General features: G+C 43.6%; 7 protein-coding genes across 7 annotated transcripts; 3 read left to right on the top strand and 4 right to left on the bottom strand.

Annotated features, from left to right (window-relative positions):
- Positions 1-123: 123 nt before the first annotated feature.
- On the bottom strand, positions 124-1,178 carry O0I10_000506 (uncharacterized protein; the record flags this gene model as incomplete). The annotated part of the gene is made up of 6 exons (XM_058480616.1): positions 124-182; positions 247-360; positions 430-501; positions 596-719; positions 778-981; positions 1,059-1,178. The coding sequence occupies 6 exons, from the start codon at positions 1,176-1,178 to the stop codon at positions 124-126; spliced, it is 693 nt and encodes a 230-aa protein (XP_058348180.1).
- A 694-nt stretch (positions 1,179-1,872) lies between these two features.
- On the top strand, positions 1,873-3,402 carry O0I10_000505 (peptide chain release factor 1; the record flags this gene model as incomplete). Its single annotated transcript, XM_058480615.1, has 5 exons — positions 1,873-1,961; positions 2,019-2,050; positions 2,109-2,252; positions 2,313-3,283; positions 3,346-3,402. The coding sequence occupies 5 exons, from the start codon at positions 1,873-1,875 to the stop codon at positions 3,400-3,402; spliced, it is 1,293 nt and encodes a 430-aa protein (XP_058348179.1).
- Positions 3,403-4,721: 1,319 nt separating this feature from the next.
- On the top strand, positions 4,722-6,057 carry O0I10_000504 (uncharacterized protein; the record flags this gene model as incomplete). Its single annotated transcript, XM_058480614.1, has 7 exons — positions 4,722-4,748; positions 4,820-4,952; positions 5,011-5,411; positions 5,477-5,626; positions 5,686-5,764; positions 5,823-5,940; positions 5,994-6,057. The coding sequence occupies 7 exons, from the start codon at positions 4,722-4,724 to the stop codon at positions 6,055-6,057; spliced, it is 972 nt and encodes a 323-aa protein (XP_058348178.1).
- Positions 6,058-6,181: 124 nt separating this feature from the next.
- On the bottom strand, positions 6,182-7,251 carry O0I10_000503 (uncharacterized protein; the record flags this gene model as incomplete). The annotated part of the gene is made up of 8 exons (XM_058480613.1): positions 6,182-6,382; positions 6,441-6,516; positions 6,611-6,761; positions 6,831-6,853; positions 6,914-6,951; positions 7,012-7,071; positions 7,127-7,150; positions 7,207-7,251. The coding sequence occupies 8 exons, from the start codon at positions 7,249-7,251 to the stop codon at positions 6,182-6,184; spliced, it is 618 nt and encodes a 205-aa protein (XP_058348177.1).
- A 186-nt stretch (positions 7,252-7,437) lies between these two features.
- O0I10_000502 (uncharacterized protein) lies at positions 7,438-8,681 on the bottom strand (the record flags this gene model as incomplete). The annotated part of the gene is made up of 6 exons (XM_058480612.1): positions 7,438-7,785; positions 7,846-8,048; positions 8,109-8,223; positions 8,286-8,310; positions 8,380-8,459; positions 8,547-8,681. The coding sequence occupies 6 exons, from the start codon at positions 8,679-8,681 to the stop codon at positions 7,438-7,440; spliced, it is 906 nt and encodes a 301-aa protein (XP_058348176.1).
- A 1,239-nt stretch (positions 8,682-9,920) lies between these two features.
- O0I10_000501 (uncharacterized protein) lies at positions 9,921-10,345 on the bottom strand (the record flags this gene model as incomplete). The annotated part of the gene is made up of 2 exons (XM_058480611.1): positions 9,921-10,117; positions 10,246-10,345. 2 exons carry the CDS (start codon positions 10,343-10,345, stop codon positions 9,921-9,923), a joined length of 297 nt encoding a protein of 98 aa, XP_058348175.1.
- Positions 10,346-12,500: 2,155 nt separating this feature from the next.
- On the top strand, positions 12,501-13,341 carry O0I10_000500 (uncharacterized protein; the record flags this gene model as incomplete). Its single annotated transcript, XM_058480610.1, has 2 exons — positions 12,501-13,004; positions 13,072-13,341. 2 exons carry the CDS (start codon positions 12,501-12,503, stop codon positions 13,339-13,341), a joined length of 774 nt encoding a protein of 257 aa, XP_058348174.1.
- Between the last annotated feature and the right edge of the window lie 158 nt (positions 13,342-13,499).

The raw sequence follows: 13,499 nt of genomic DNA, 5'->3' as shown, positions 1-13,499 counted from the left end.
AGTGATGTTGCTGGCTTGAATATCAATGAGACTCACTTCCAATCCATCACGTTTTAAGATGTATCATTATTTATCAAGGCACCAGGCCAACTCATTTACAATCTATATGACATTCTTTTTCTACTAATAATAAACATGGAGGATACCAAAAGAGATGTTGATTAACATGCCAGCAACGATACCTAATAAAACGATCAATACGACACCCTTTTGGATAACCGAACCTGCCAATGCGCTAACCCTTACCCATTTGGTGTCTACGAGTAAACACTGATTCCCTGAACCAGAAGAGACAAATGACGCCAAGGAAGAATCCAAGAATCAAGCCCCAAACCATTTCTTTGTATGTGCCTTGAACACCTGCTCGAACAAGATCCCAATGAGCACATGTTGTCCTTATCCTTACCCTCATCCTGATACCACACTTACTGCCATCCGCCAATGTCTCATTGCTGTTATCAATCCATTGTTCCTCAAGGTTACGTGCATCCTCGGAATTCTCTACAACACGTGCGGGGGAGGGGATTGCATGTCAGCTATCGAGATAATCCTCTTCACATGAAAGTGGTGATACACGTCATTCCAAACTCCTTACCATCAGCTACAGTCCCATGAATACGATGAAACCTTGAACGTATGCCTTGAATATCTTCCTCAGAGAACCCTGCTTCTCGCAACCGATCAAATCCCGTGGGTATCCGTAATTGCGGCTCATTGTTCTATATGCACAAGGCATACAATCAGATCATGATCATCCTTGTTCCTTCGATGACTTACATGATGATGCTTGTTGGGGATATAATCGGATAGCGAACAATGTATGTAAACAGGAGAAGGTGGAGGTACCTTGGCTTTGGAGTTGGGATCTCGATCAAGCTTGCCAATGCCGTAGTCAGCCAACGTGTCTCTGTCATTCAGTATTCGACCATTTCGAATGAGACGGATATTCTTGCCGCTAGCGTGTGGTGTTGATGACTGAATCTGGATAGAGAGAGGGAGAGAGAATGTCAATGGAGGTAGGGGGGAATGCTTGAATGGGGTCAAAGTGTACTACTTACCTTTTGCTTTAAAGTGCTGACGGTTTCCTTTGGAGACATACTCAAGACAAGATCATGCCCTTCTGGCCAACGAATGTGTACTTCTATCGATTCATAGTAGTCATCGGCGGCTTGTTGCATAATTCTGACGACGAGGGACAACGACGGAAGAGGTAAAGGATGAACTGGAACGGCGAGGATAACCCAGCAAGATACTGCGGGATTTCAGGCACACCACCAAGTGTTGTTCTTGACATGCTTCGCTCGGCCATGTGCTTTGACAAGTGCTCATGCATCCATTTGATTAATGCATTCTATACCATAATGTTAGTATTGGGGCAGCAATAAACGTGTTCTTTCTTTTCTGGTTGGATGTTTATATGATGATGCTCATTGTGGGTATGATTGTGAATCCATAATGGAGGAGCGTATTGCTTTCTATAGCTTATGCCCAGGATCTTTCGTTGGTGTAATGTTCTTTATTATGCATGGATGGATGGATTGAGTACGCTACAAAGTGATGTCTCTTTGTGAAGGTCGCATAGGGAACATGGTGGACAACGAGCATTTGCCTAATGCGTGTGATTAATGCCACTATATTTGACATGACAACCAATATCGAGCTCCTCTTATCCCTCTCCAGTCTCCTTTTTCTCTTGCCACTCAACGCACTAATGCTGCAGACACATTCATGTCCACTATACCATATGGAGCGTGAGTCATGCTGAGATCACAGGTCAGGAGCCCGTACCATAATAGTCGCAACGTCATCCTAAAAAACAAGAGAACAGCATAAAAAGGTTTGCTTGCCTTTTGTTGACCCATCGACTCCAACATGACCAAGGATTCAACGACATTAGCTGAAGAGAATATTGAAATCTGGAAGGTCAAGCGTCTCATCAAGGGGCTGGAAGCCGCTAGAGGGTGAGTAGTAGTAGCAACGTTGTTTGACGCTGTTTGTATGCTGATGTAGGTATATAGGAATGGCACCTCAATGATATCTCTCATCATTCGTAAGCATTCGACATGATTGAAGAAGGCTGTAAATGTGCGCTGACACTTGCATGATAGCGCCGAATTACCAACTCTCACGTATGACAAGGATGTTGACGGATGAATATGGCACTGCTTCCAATATCAAATCCCGTGTCAATCGTCTCTCTGTATTGAGTGCCATTACATCTACCCAACACCGTTTGAAACTTTACAATCGAGGTAGGAAAAACAAGCAATCAACAAAGTCCATATTGATAACACCCATTGTCCCAAACATAGTTCCCAATAACGGATTGGTGTTATACTGTGGTACCATTGTCACCGATGAAGGAAAGGAGAAAAAGGTCAACATCGACTTTGAGCCGCATAAGCCTTTGAACAAGTCATTGTATTTGTGTGACAACAAATTCCACACCGAGGCGCTACAAGAATTGCTTGATTCGGATGCCAAGTTTGGATTCATTGTGATGGATGGCAACGGCACTCTCTTTGGCACTTTATCTGGCAACACACGTCAAGTGGTGCACAAATTCTCGGTGGATCTACCCAAGAAGCATGGTCGTGGTGGTCAATCAGCTGTACGTTTTGCACGTCTTCGTGAAGAAAAGCGACACAATTACATACGCAAGGTGGCCGAGTTGGCAACTGATTTCTTTGTCACCCAAGACAGACCCAATGTTGCAGGTTTGGTGTTGGCAGGATCGGCCGATTTTAAAAACGAGCTTGCCCAATCGGATCTCTTTGATGCACGTCTCTCTTCCAAGGTGATCCGCGTAGTGGATGTGTCCTATGGCGGTGAAAATGGATTCAATCAGGCCATCGCACTCGCTGCTGAGTCATTATCCAATGTCAAGTTTGTCCAAGAGAAACGATTGATTCAAACCTATTTTGACGAGATATCACAAGACTCGGGAAAATTCTGCTACGGATTGAACGATACCCTGGCAGCTCTTGAAATGGGTGCTGTGGATCGGCTCATTGTATGGGAAAACCTTGATATGATGCGATACGTGATTCGTCGCCCTGAGCATGAGCTTGAAGAAGTGGTGCATGTGGATCGTGACCAGGAAGAAAATGTGCTTTCAACCAACAACGAAGCCGAATTGGTGGATTCAATGCCGTTGCTTGAATGGTTCACTGAGACATACAAAGATTATGGCGCTACGTTGGATTTTATCACCAATCGCTCCCAAGAAGGCTCACAATTTGTCAAAGGATTTGGTGGTATTGGAGGATTATTGCGTTACAAGGTAACAAGGAAAAGGCTGTTGCCATGGCGATCACGATTTATTGATTCAATGATAACAACTAGGTCAATTTTGAGCAACTCACATACGACGACTCTGAGGATGAATATGAAAGCGATTGAACCTTCCTTCCAATGTCTAGAGTTGCGGGTGGGCCATCATCACAGCTGCTCCAACGATCAAAAAAGTGGCGTCTTTGTAGCACAAACGACCGCATGATGATGCAACGACATGCTGGTGGCACAGGGCAACAAGAAGATCAAGCAGCATTCACTCTGGACATTGGAATATCAACAACGCAAAGTCGACAGGTTATCATCCACCACAACAACCCGCATGGAAGCTGTCGCATACACAAGGATCATTATCATTGCTATTTTTGCTCTACCTCGAGACAAAGGCAATTAGCAGCATTAAGGACAAGGTATGTATTGTGCTATGGTTGCATGGTAAATGGCTACAACAATAGCTCAACAACTCGTATCCTAGGCAACAAGTCAAGCTAGTGTAGTAGGCTATCATAGAATCAATGACGTATGGATCGATTAAACTACCCAGCGATGTTGACTATTGATAACGGAAACAATTATCCAATGCGCGATTTAAAGGACAGATCGAATAAAGGGTTGTGGGGTAACAGGAATACAGAGGCCATTGTCGCCCTTCAGCTGGCACCTTCGAAGCCCACGTTGATGTGAGGAGCAGTAGTAATCTTTTTTGCGGGTGGTACAAGTACTAATTTTTGTGATGATTGTTCGTGTTTCATTGTTATCGTACTTCCATTGCCTTTGTTGCCATTGCGATGATTGACTCTTTTGATAAGGGTAAAATCTAATGATCTACCTTGAGAAAGCACGTACTCCTATAACGGCGTCCCCCGCGTCCCAAAGCAACGAGTTGCAGGACTCGAGTAGGTTTTCACTCCGATATCGAATTAAGACTCATCTGTCAGCGGATGATGTCAAGCATGTTGCACAAACTTTTTTCGGTCGGCTTGACTCCAATTTGGGCCAGAAGCGCGTTTTGTCAAGATTGGAGAGAGATGTTACGCGATAAGTCGGCTGAGATACAGCTCAAAGATCAGCCTTATCGTATGGCTAGATCTGGGTGCATGTAATTACGACACGTCGTCTCTGCTCAAAATCAAAAAGTGAGCATTCAGCCTTCCCAAATGCATGATGTCTAAAGCTAGTAGCATTGCAGATAGGAAATCAAGTGAAAAGATAGCATAGTAAAGAATGTCGAGGGAGGATGAATGGTTGGCTGTCATTTTGTTTTTCCATTTTGGATACTCCAAGTCATGGGTTTGAAAGGGTTTGGAGCATCTTTTACGTCATGCGACCATGATAGCGCTTTATCCCAGCACGCGGTGCATTTAAAAGCAACGCAAGTAGAAAATTCTGTGGCAGTTTCTTTCCGACTATCCATCACACACATCACTATGGCTGCAGATATCCCCAAGAAAAAGGTATTCTTGCTATTCGATTTGCTTATTAGTGCTGCCAATCAACAAATAACACCTTGTTTATTGTTTGCTAGTTGAACAACGGTAACGAGATCCCCCAGATCGGTTACGGCACCTTTGGTGGTGCTGATGCTCCCGACTTGGTTTACAAGGCTGTCAAGGTTGCTCTTGATTGTGGCTACCGCCATTTTGACACTGCTTATCTTTGTACGTAACTTTCATTTCAATGCGATATGAGCGTAACCAACTGAACCACCCTTGATAGACCAAACCGAAGAATCGCTTGGCAAAGCTATTCGTGAGAGCAATGTCCCTCGTGAAGAAGTTTTCGTCACTACCAAGTTGTGGGGTACTTTCCGTAAGCCCGAGCATGTGCGTCCTGCCTTTGAACGTTCGCTCAAGGATCTCCAATTCGAATACATTGATATGTACATGTTGCATTGGCCCATGGCTTGGGAATTCCATGGTTATGAGCATGATAAGCTTCAAGTAAAGGATGAGAATGGTGATCTCAAGGTCCTCGATATTCCTCTTATCGACACATGGCGTGAAATGGAAAAGCTCGTCAAGGATGGTCTTGTGCGTAACATTGGTGTTTCCAACTGCACCATCCCCATGCTTGAGGAGTTGCTCGAAAAGGCTGAAATCCCTCCTTGCATGAATCAAGTAAGTAAACATAAACATGTGGACTTTTTAAAGGCCTTGACAGCTAATTCAATGCAACCTCATAGATTGAAATCCATCCCAGCTTGCCCCAAGAAGAAATGCTCAAGTGGGCTAACGAGCACAACATTGCATTGACTGCATACTCCCCTCTCGGTAACCCCGGCTTCTCGTGGTTTGCTTCCACTGGCCACTCCAAGACTCTTGAAGAACCCGCTGTATGTATCATAAACACATGTTTATTTACAAAACTCTAATCTCATGTTCATTACAATAGGTCCTCAAAGCTGCCGAAAAGTATGGCAAGACACCTGTGCAAGTGTTGATCAATTGGGGTGTTGCTCGTGGTTATTGCGGTAAGCTTTGCGTTGTCTTTATGCATAAAGGTGCAGCCCACTGATGTGTGCATTGTAGTCATTCCCAAGTCGGTTACTCCCGAACGCATCAAGGCCAACATTGAATACTTCAAGATGGATCCTGAGGATGTTGAGGAGATTACAAAGATTGGTCGCACCAGCCCTGTGCGCACTTGGTAAGTTTTATCCCCAAAGTCGTCTGGTACCTTTATACTTATAGTCTTCGTAGTGATCCTGTTTTGATGTTTGGTCCTTCCAACGACGTCTTTGGTGAGCACAAGAAGAAGGATTAGATCATCCCATCCAAAAACCTTTGTTGTATATAGAACTCTTTTCATTTCCAACGTTGTTGGTATTACACCTCATGACATGTCAATAGCAACTTTTTTTTATTTGCACATGATGATGATGTTGTTGTTACTTTTGCTTGAAAGCGTCACGATCTTTAAGTAGACTATCGTATTCAGTTGCCTGTTGCTCGGCCTTCTTCTTGAGTGCTTCAAAATCAGGACCTTGCTTTTTCAATTCAGCAATTTGATCTTTGAGTTCTTGGATCTGCTTTTGGTATGATGCATCAATTTCTACGAGACGTTCTTGATCCTTAACAGCGGTGGCACTCTATCAGGATGGTACATTATTAATCACTTGCCTTCCTCATAATCAAAGATGTATTTACCTCCTTCTTCATGTGCTGCAATTGCTCATCACGTTGAAGCATATCGATCAAGAGGGCTGTGGTACGCTCAAGGATACTAACAATCACATGTCATTCAATTAGCTGAGGAAGAAATAGAAGCATGCAAAACATCACGCTATCACAAACAAACTATGCAAGCAAGCACTTACAGAGAAAGGAACATGGTAAAACCGAGAAGATACAAGTTGCGTTGTGCGTAAAACTGCTTGGCGCGAATGCTGGCTTCGATGCTGTAATCATGATGATGGCCGGCTTCCTCTTCGACTTCCTCGGCAATGCGTTGCAATCGGTTGAATGTATCTAGTGACACCTTGTCTTAGCATACGCGCACTGAATACCTGAATATCCCCCATATCATCATGACCATACCAATAAAGAGCAAAAAGATAAATCTAATAGTCATCCAATGTCAATAAACCACTCACCCTCGCATGATCCCGAGAACTACTTACGCAAAGATAATCTTAAGGGTATGAAGAGCCTTGGCGATCTATTCAACATGGAAGATAAGCACTCTTTCCCAGGAAAGAATAACAGGACAACTACTTACAACAGGAGAGTTAGTGAATGCCTTGATCATGGCGTGACGCCATCGCAATGGGAGTGGTAGCTGGTAGTCATTTCAATATACACGTTCAAAGTTGGATAGATTGCTTGTACATTACCACCAAGATGGAGAAGGTCACCATCTAGAAGCGTTCTTGTGAGACGGTCTAGTGAATAAGGACAAACGATAGTAACATACCTCGAGAACCAAGAGAGCGAAGGTCAAAGAGTAATATATAGTCATTGGTGTTGGTGGTGTTGAGGAAGGAAAGAGGGACCTGTATCAAAGAAAAGAAAGCGCGCTTCCAGCATAACCCAATGTGTGCCTCCAAAACAAGTATCTCGGATCCAATATCCCGAATCAAGCTTCTCTTGGCAATGAGACCTTTTTTTTATTGACAAGTTACTGATACGCTACACTAGAGAGACACTACACATGAATGGTTTCCATAGCCTCTTCCTCGTCTTCATCTTCATCACCAGATGATGGGCTTCCTGAATCCTTTGCTGCTCCACTCGATTGTTCAGCTTGCGAAGATCGTTGTACATACTCAGGTTTAAGCTGATAGTTGCCAGCATAAGGTCCACGCTTGTTCAAGATGCAAATGTCATTCAATACTTCCTTGAGGTATTGTGATGGTTGTCGTATGTGCTCCAATAAACCCTTGAATGACCAATAAGGATAACGATCAAATGCAACAAACAAAACGTCCATAAGCTCGTTGCGTGGCATACGTGTTGCTTTCTCCTTGTTGTCTGTCTTTTGTCGCTTCGATGGCTACCAAGAACGTATGAGATCTCCATACACACATCCTCTCGATAACAAGAAAACACATACAGTGAAATCAGAGAAACCAGTGTTGGCCAACGCACTTCCTGCACCAGGAACGAACATGGGTTGATTGCTCTTGCCGATCTCTTGCACACTCCTTTGTGGTGTTTCTGCTTCCATGACTCTCTTTCGCATGATGCCTCGGTAGGAATCCACATGTGTTGGGGTTGCCGTGCACTCGTGATGTACGGTGCCGCTTATTGTTTTACCTATGCAACACAGCATAAATGTATTGTGTCTCTCTCTCACACGCTCATTATTCTACTTACTTCCATTCTCTCCTTCTGTAAATACAAACTTGTTCGTTGCTTCTGCTGGTGGGATATGAATCAAGTACTCTTTTGGGATATTCGTTGCTTCGCCTTCAGGTAAGATCAAAGAAATCTATAATGCCATCTTAGCAATACATTCATCATCATTCTATCTTGCTATGATATGATAGTTACCCTACTCGATCGTCCTGGGGGTGGTCTGCAAATAAAGAAGGATTCTAGGTAAGACAAATACACCCAAAGACCAAAGGCAGTGCAATGGACTTACTGTTCATAGATTCGTACGCTGCCAAGGTTAACGTCGTCTTGATCAACCTCTTTCCACTTTTGCGCAAGGAACTTGGGTACCTAACGAACGCATGGTGTTGGTGTGTGTGCGTGTGAATGAGAAGACGTGGTGGTGGTAGTTGGGTAGGAATGGGTTGGGTGTATTACTTTAACGAGCCAGACTTTGGTTTCAGCGTCGTCAATTTTTAAATCGTCGTCGTCGTCGTCATCAATGGTGTCAATCGGTCCAGGATCGTCTTCGAATAGAGCGTCGACATCAGGATTGGAAGCGAAATCAGACATGAGGAAGAGTAGCGTTGGTCAACAACTACTATGCCGCTCCTACATTTTCAACTGATAATTGCTGCTCCACCTCTCTCCCAGCATTTCCCAACCAGTAAGCATTGCTGCTGCTGGCACACATTTCACATACTACAATAAACAAGAGGATTGCTTTTATTATAAACGGTACTGCTTCCATATCTATATTCATTTGATGCGTAGAGTGTGGTGGATGCTGATGAAGGTGGTGCAAAGGCATGGAACGTCGTGGAAGCGAGTTTGTTGGGATGAATTGAATGACACACGCGGGTTACTGCATCCAGGCAACGCTTCTCAAAAACAGATCCATGCTTATGTATGGGAGCTCGGTGCACTGCTTGGCTTCGTTTTCATATGATGATCATATGACAAACGTAGTAGATGTTTCAATCACCATGCAGGCTGTTGTACTAGAATCTGGCACCATGCAGATGCAACTCGGGAGGTAGATCAAAAGGGATGTTAACATGTGCTTCATTCAGCAAAGTGATTAGGATTTACCTTAATAAAAGGGTCAACTACCACAATGACGACAACAAGGACAATGAAAGTAGGATAACAATCATCGCAAATATGAGTACGTGGATTGCTCACAAAGAAGGCCATCCACCATGATACTTACCCATGGCTTTGAAGGTGTCAACAATCAGAGTGGGACTAGAATGATGAGCGTTAAAAGCCTTGGCGTGGTTGATTGTCCAAGCATAAATCAGGTCCCAAGTTAAGCAAGATGGCTAAATCCAACACCATCAAGCAATAGCATCCATCAGCTATCATAATTCGCTTGCTGTACTCAAATCCCCATTGAAAAAAAAGACGTTGTTCGATTCAAAAGCAAAAGTTCAAAGTCATTGGCACCTTCAACAATAAGCACTGTGCACACGCTTAGATCTTTGCCCCCACACACACACACACCATAGCCCTTGCCATAATAGCTTCCAACTGTAGTAAGAGAAGTGGATAACTCAATCACGATCACTACCATTCATTAGGAGATGACGCCACCCATTTTGACATTTGGCACATGCTTGAAGAGGAAAATGGAACAGGAACAGGAACACAAATGAATGACAGTTTACCAATAGCAGCTAGTCTATTCGCTTCTGTACAATCGGGCGGGCGGCAAACTAGGGGTTGGGGATGATGGGCGAAGTTTTAACGTGGCGTAGTAGGTGGATGTATGTGAGTGTGTATATATATTCGAGGAGATATGAATGTCAATTAGGAGTAGTTGTACGTCTCTGAACATCGAACAATGTGTTCACTCTTGCGACCAAGCATAGTAGATTTCCGATGAAGACCCTTGGTATTGCTGGTGGGTGATGATGGGGGTGAGCGCACTTCACCACCACCTGCTGATCGTTGATGCTGATGCAGGTACACCCCATCTTGGTAATAATGCCTGTAAAAGTCTCGGTCTACATGATGATGATGATAATAACTTGTTAATACCTGTTGCTCATTCCTTGTGATGACCACCACACCCCCACATCATCCAATCTCGATCATTTCTTGTGACACAATAGCAGTAGAGAGCTCATATTACCTTTCTGTTCAAAGTCGGGAGTGGCGACATGACGACGCTTGGTATACTTTTCTAATTTCCACAGGTCAATCTGCGTCTTGAGCTTGGTCATGAGCCCCATGGTGTGTGTTTGTCAATGGGCAGTAATGTCGGTGATGAGTAAAGAGGGGCAAGGGACGAGTGCTGGTGGTGCGTTGGGTATTCACTTTAACGTTGGGCGAGAAAGGAGCTGATAGGAGACAATTGTCAAGGAGAGAAATAGGTGGATGTTAATAATGCGACTACACGCGGTTATAGAGGAAATGGGTATGTGCGTGTTGTACTCTAACGATGGTGGTAGAGAAGGAGAGGGATATCGTACGTGTGTAAATGAGGAAGAAGATGTTGCTGAATTAGCTCGTGTTACGCCAGGTACCAAGATGAAAAGGAACCATAAGCTTTTTTGTCTCCAGCATTTCCCGACCGACCTTTATTAAAAACGTGCTTGCATCCATATAATACGATAACAATGGATTTTTTTTCTCACACAACTGACATTGTCAATGGCTGAGCATGGCACATTTTAAAGACAAAGGATGGTATTGGGTCACTTGGCGTACGTATGAATGATGTCCATATGCGTGGTGTGTGTATCGAAAAGTGACAATGGTATCAATTTCTGCTGTTAAGATCTCGTATCTTGCTTCGTCAATGATTGAAAGGCTGTGATGAAACTTTCATGTCTAATAGCATAAAAGAGAGATAACTTCGGAATGAGATTCTCAACCATTCGCCGATTTTATATTCCTAGGTCCATAACAAAGAGCCGACGATGGAATCAGTAGTCATCCAGGAATGCATCCATTATGACATTACAATAGACACAATCCTAGACGTATGATATTCAAAGACCAACAAGAGCATTGGATTATGGCCTGACATTGTTGTAGCTGTTTGAAAATGTAGCGTATGGTGATGGCGGTGTTCACACAAACATTTTTTTCTTGTACGTGAATGAAAGAAGAAAAGAAAACGAGCGACGAGAATGAGACTTGAAAGTGCGAAAAGAAAAAGCCGAAACGTCGGCGAAGGCATGTTACCTTCGATGGTCTGTGCGATCTAAGACAAAGCGGGTATCCAGGCGGTGGTTGCTAAGTGGTTCTTGCATCGAGCTACTCTTTCTGTGAGCATAATGCGATATCTACACCCACAGCTTTGGCTCATTTTCCATTTGAAAGAAAGGAGGTACGGTGTTACATGTACAAAATCTTGTGCTTCATTGACTTGCTGTGGATACGTTCTTATCATCTTTATTGACTTGCTCGGCAAAGGCTAGCTGATAGCCTACCTTTCCATGAAAGCGTATTGCAGCATTCTAGAATGAAGCTGAGCAGCTTCGTTTTAACAATTTGTAATGGGACATCAAATGCATCATACTAATTTTGGTCTTGCAGAAGAGCAGGATTGGTACACAAGGCTTAGAAAAGATAATAGCTGCTGTTGTACAACCATTGCATGGCAAGTTAAAGCTAAACTGATGAAAGGTCGAGAAGGCCAAGATGCTCGGTACAAAGCGATCAATCTCCTTGTGGATGACAAATGCATGTGATTTCTACCTCTTTTCTCTTTCTTTTTGCTGATCCATGTCGATGTTTATTTTTACAACGTCAAGGAGCCGAAGTGGATGATACCATTTTTCTTCTCCAGAAGCAGTCAAATGGGAAAAGCTAGCAGTGGGATGATGACCTTGTGGACACCAATTGTGGGACAATAGTGATGTGTAATGCGGCTGTCATGCCCGATTCTCATCAAGAAAGGAAGCTGCTATTGCCATGGAATACCCCCCTGAATCGAATCTGCAGTAACAAGTCCCGACTATTGAGACGAGGAAGGTTAGCGTAAGGGGATGGATCCTCATCTTTGTGCTCTTTCCATCACTACAACACGCATCAATCAGCATCTACTTGTAGTACATTGCAATATGGGAGGATCGCTCTAGATGTGTATGGCATATTGTGTTGCCCCAACGTGGTGGAACAAGTCATCTTCGCTATTGCCATGTGTCGGGCTTCTCATTGTTTTGAGCTGGGGATGTATATCTGTGTATGTATTTATACGCAAGGACCGCCATCACTCGAAAGCTGGATGTGACACAAGAAACATTGGGGGATGACAAAAGTGATGGTAACAAAAAGAGCATGCAAGCAAAAATGGCAGCCACATTCCTGGCTCATCATCCAACGAGGGAAACTGTTATCTTGTCTCTTTCTCTTTCTCTCATCTCTCTTTGTATATGGATGAGAACTGCGACACCGGCTTTCATTGTTACAAACGCCCTATGCTTTGTTGCGACATGCCTAGTGACAATACAGGCTATTCGTAACCCCAAAAAGCTGCGTACCTTCCTTGTCATCTATGCCTTGCTCTCTTTACCTTGCGCTATCGTCAACACGCTTGCCTTTGAGGATATCATTGATGATCGATGGAACTCATTGACATACCTCATATCCACCGCACTTATGATGACTATACGCATTTACCTCGTCATGGATATTGGTTTACGTTTACAAACTCGCCCTGGCTGGTTCCATGGATTAGCATACACCGGCATCGCTTTCTTGATCGGATCTTGCATATGCATCGTTGTGCAGCTAGGCATACTTGGCGCTCACCCCACAGATCAATATCCATATCGCCCTGTGTTCATTACTGGTGTATGTCTTGCAATCGTATCTTCAGCATGTGCTTATTTATTCGCGTTTTTGCCATTGATTCGTTCGATCCGAGCTTCGGCCTATGGTGTAAGCTTTCAATTGCTGACCTAGTACAATGATTTATACGTGCTCATTTTGGCTTTTTCGATATTAGATATGGTTCCTTACTCTTGAAACGTCATGGTCAACGCTCTATGGTACAATCTACTTATGGTTCTTTATTGTAAATACGTGGGAGTGGTACTTTAACATCATGCTCCTAATGGACTATGTGATGAGATTTCTCCTTTGTCTCATGAACGCATGGCCACCACCGCAACAAGTCATTGACACCTTGTCAAGTCATCTCCATGGCAAAAGCAACAAGGATCATACAAGCAGCCAAATTAACATTGCCACTGTGCCACAAAGACTAGAGGAGTAAAACATTATGCAAGTGTACATCTACATAAACAATAAACCACATCCACCCATTACAGTATTTCTGATTATAGATATTCTGGTTTTGGCTTTCTCTCTTTTTCTCTCGCTCTTATTTCGCTTGTCGCATCTTTTGTGGTGCCTGGCCCTTTATCCTTTTTT

Source organism: Lichtheimia ornata (genome assembly GCF_029851405.1).
Source record: "Lichtheimia ornata isolate CBS 291.66 chromosome Unknown scaffold00002, whole genome shotgun sequence".
Taxonomy (NCBI): Eukaryota; Fungi; Mucoromycota; class Mucoromycetes; order Mucorales; family Lichtheimiaceae; genus Lichtheimia; species Lichtheimia ornata.
Note: the sequence above shows the minus strand (reverse complement) of the source record. Positions and strands in the feature narration are given on the sequence as shown.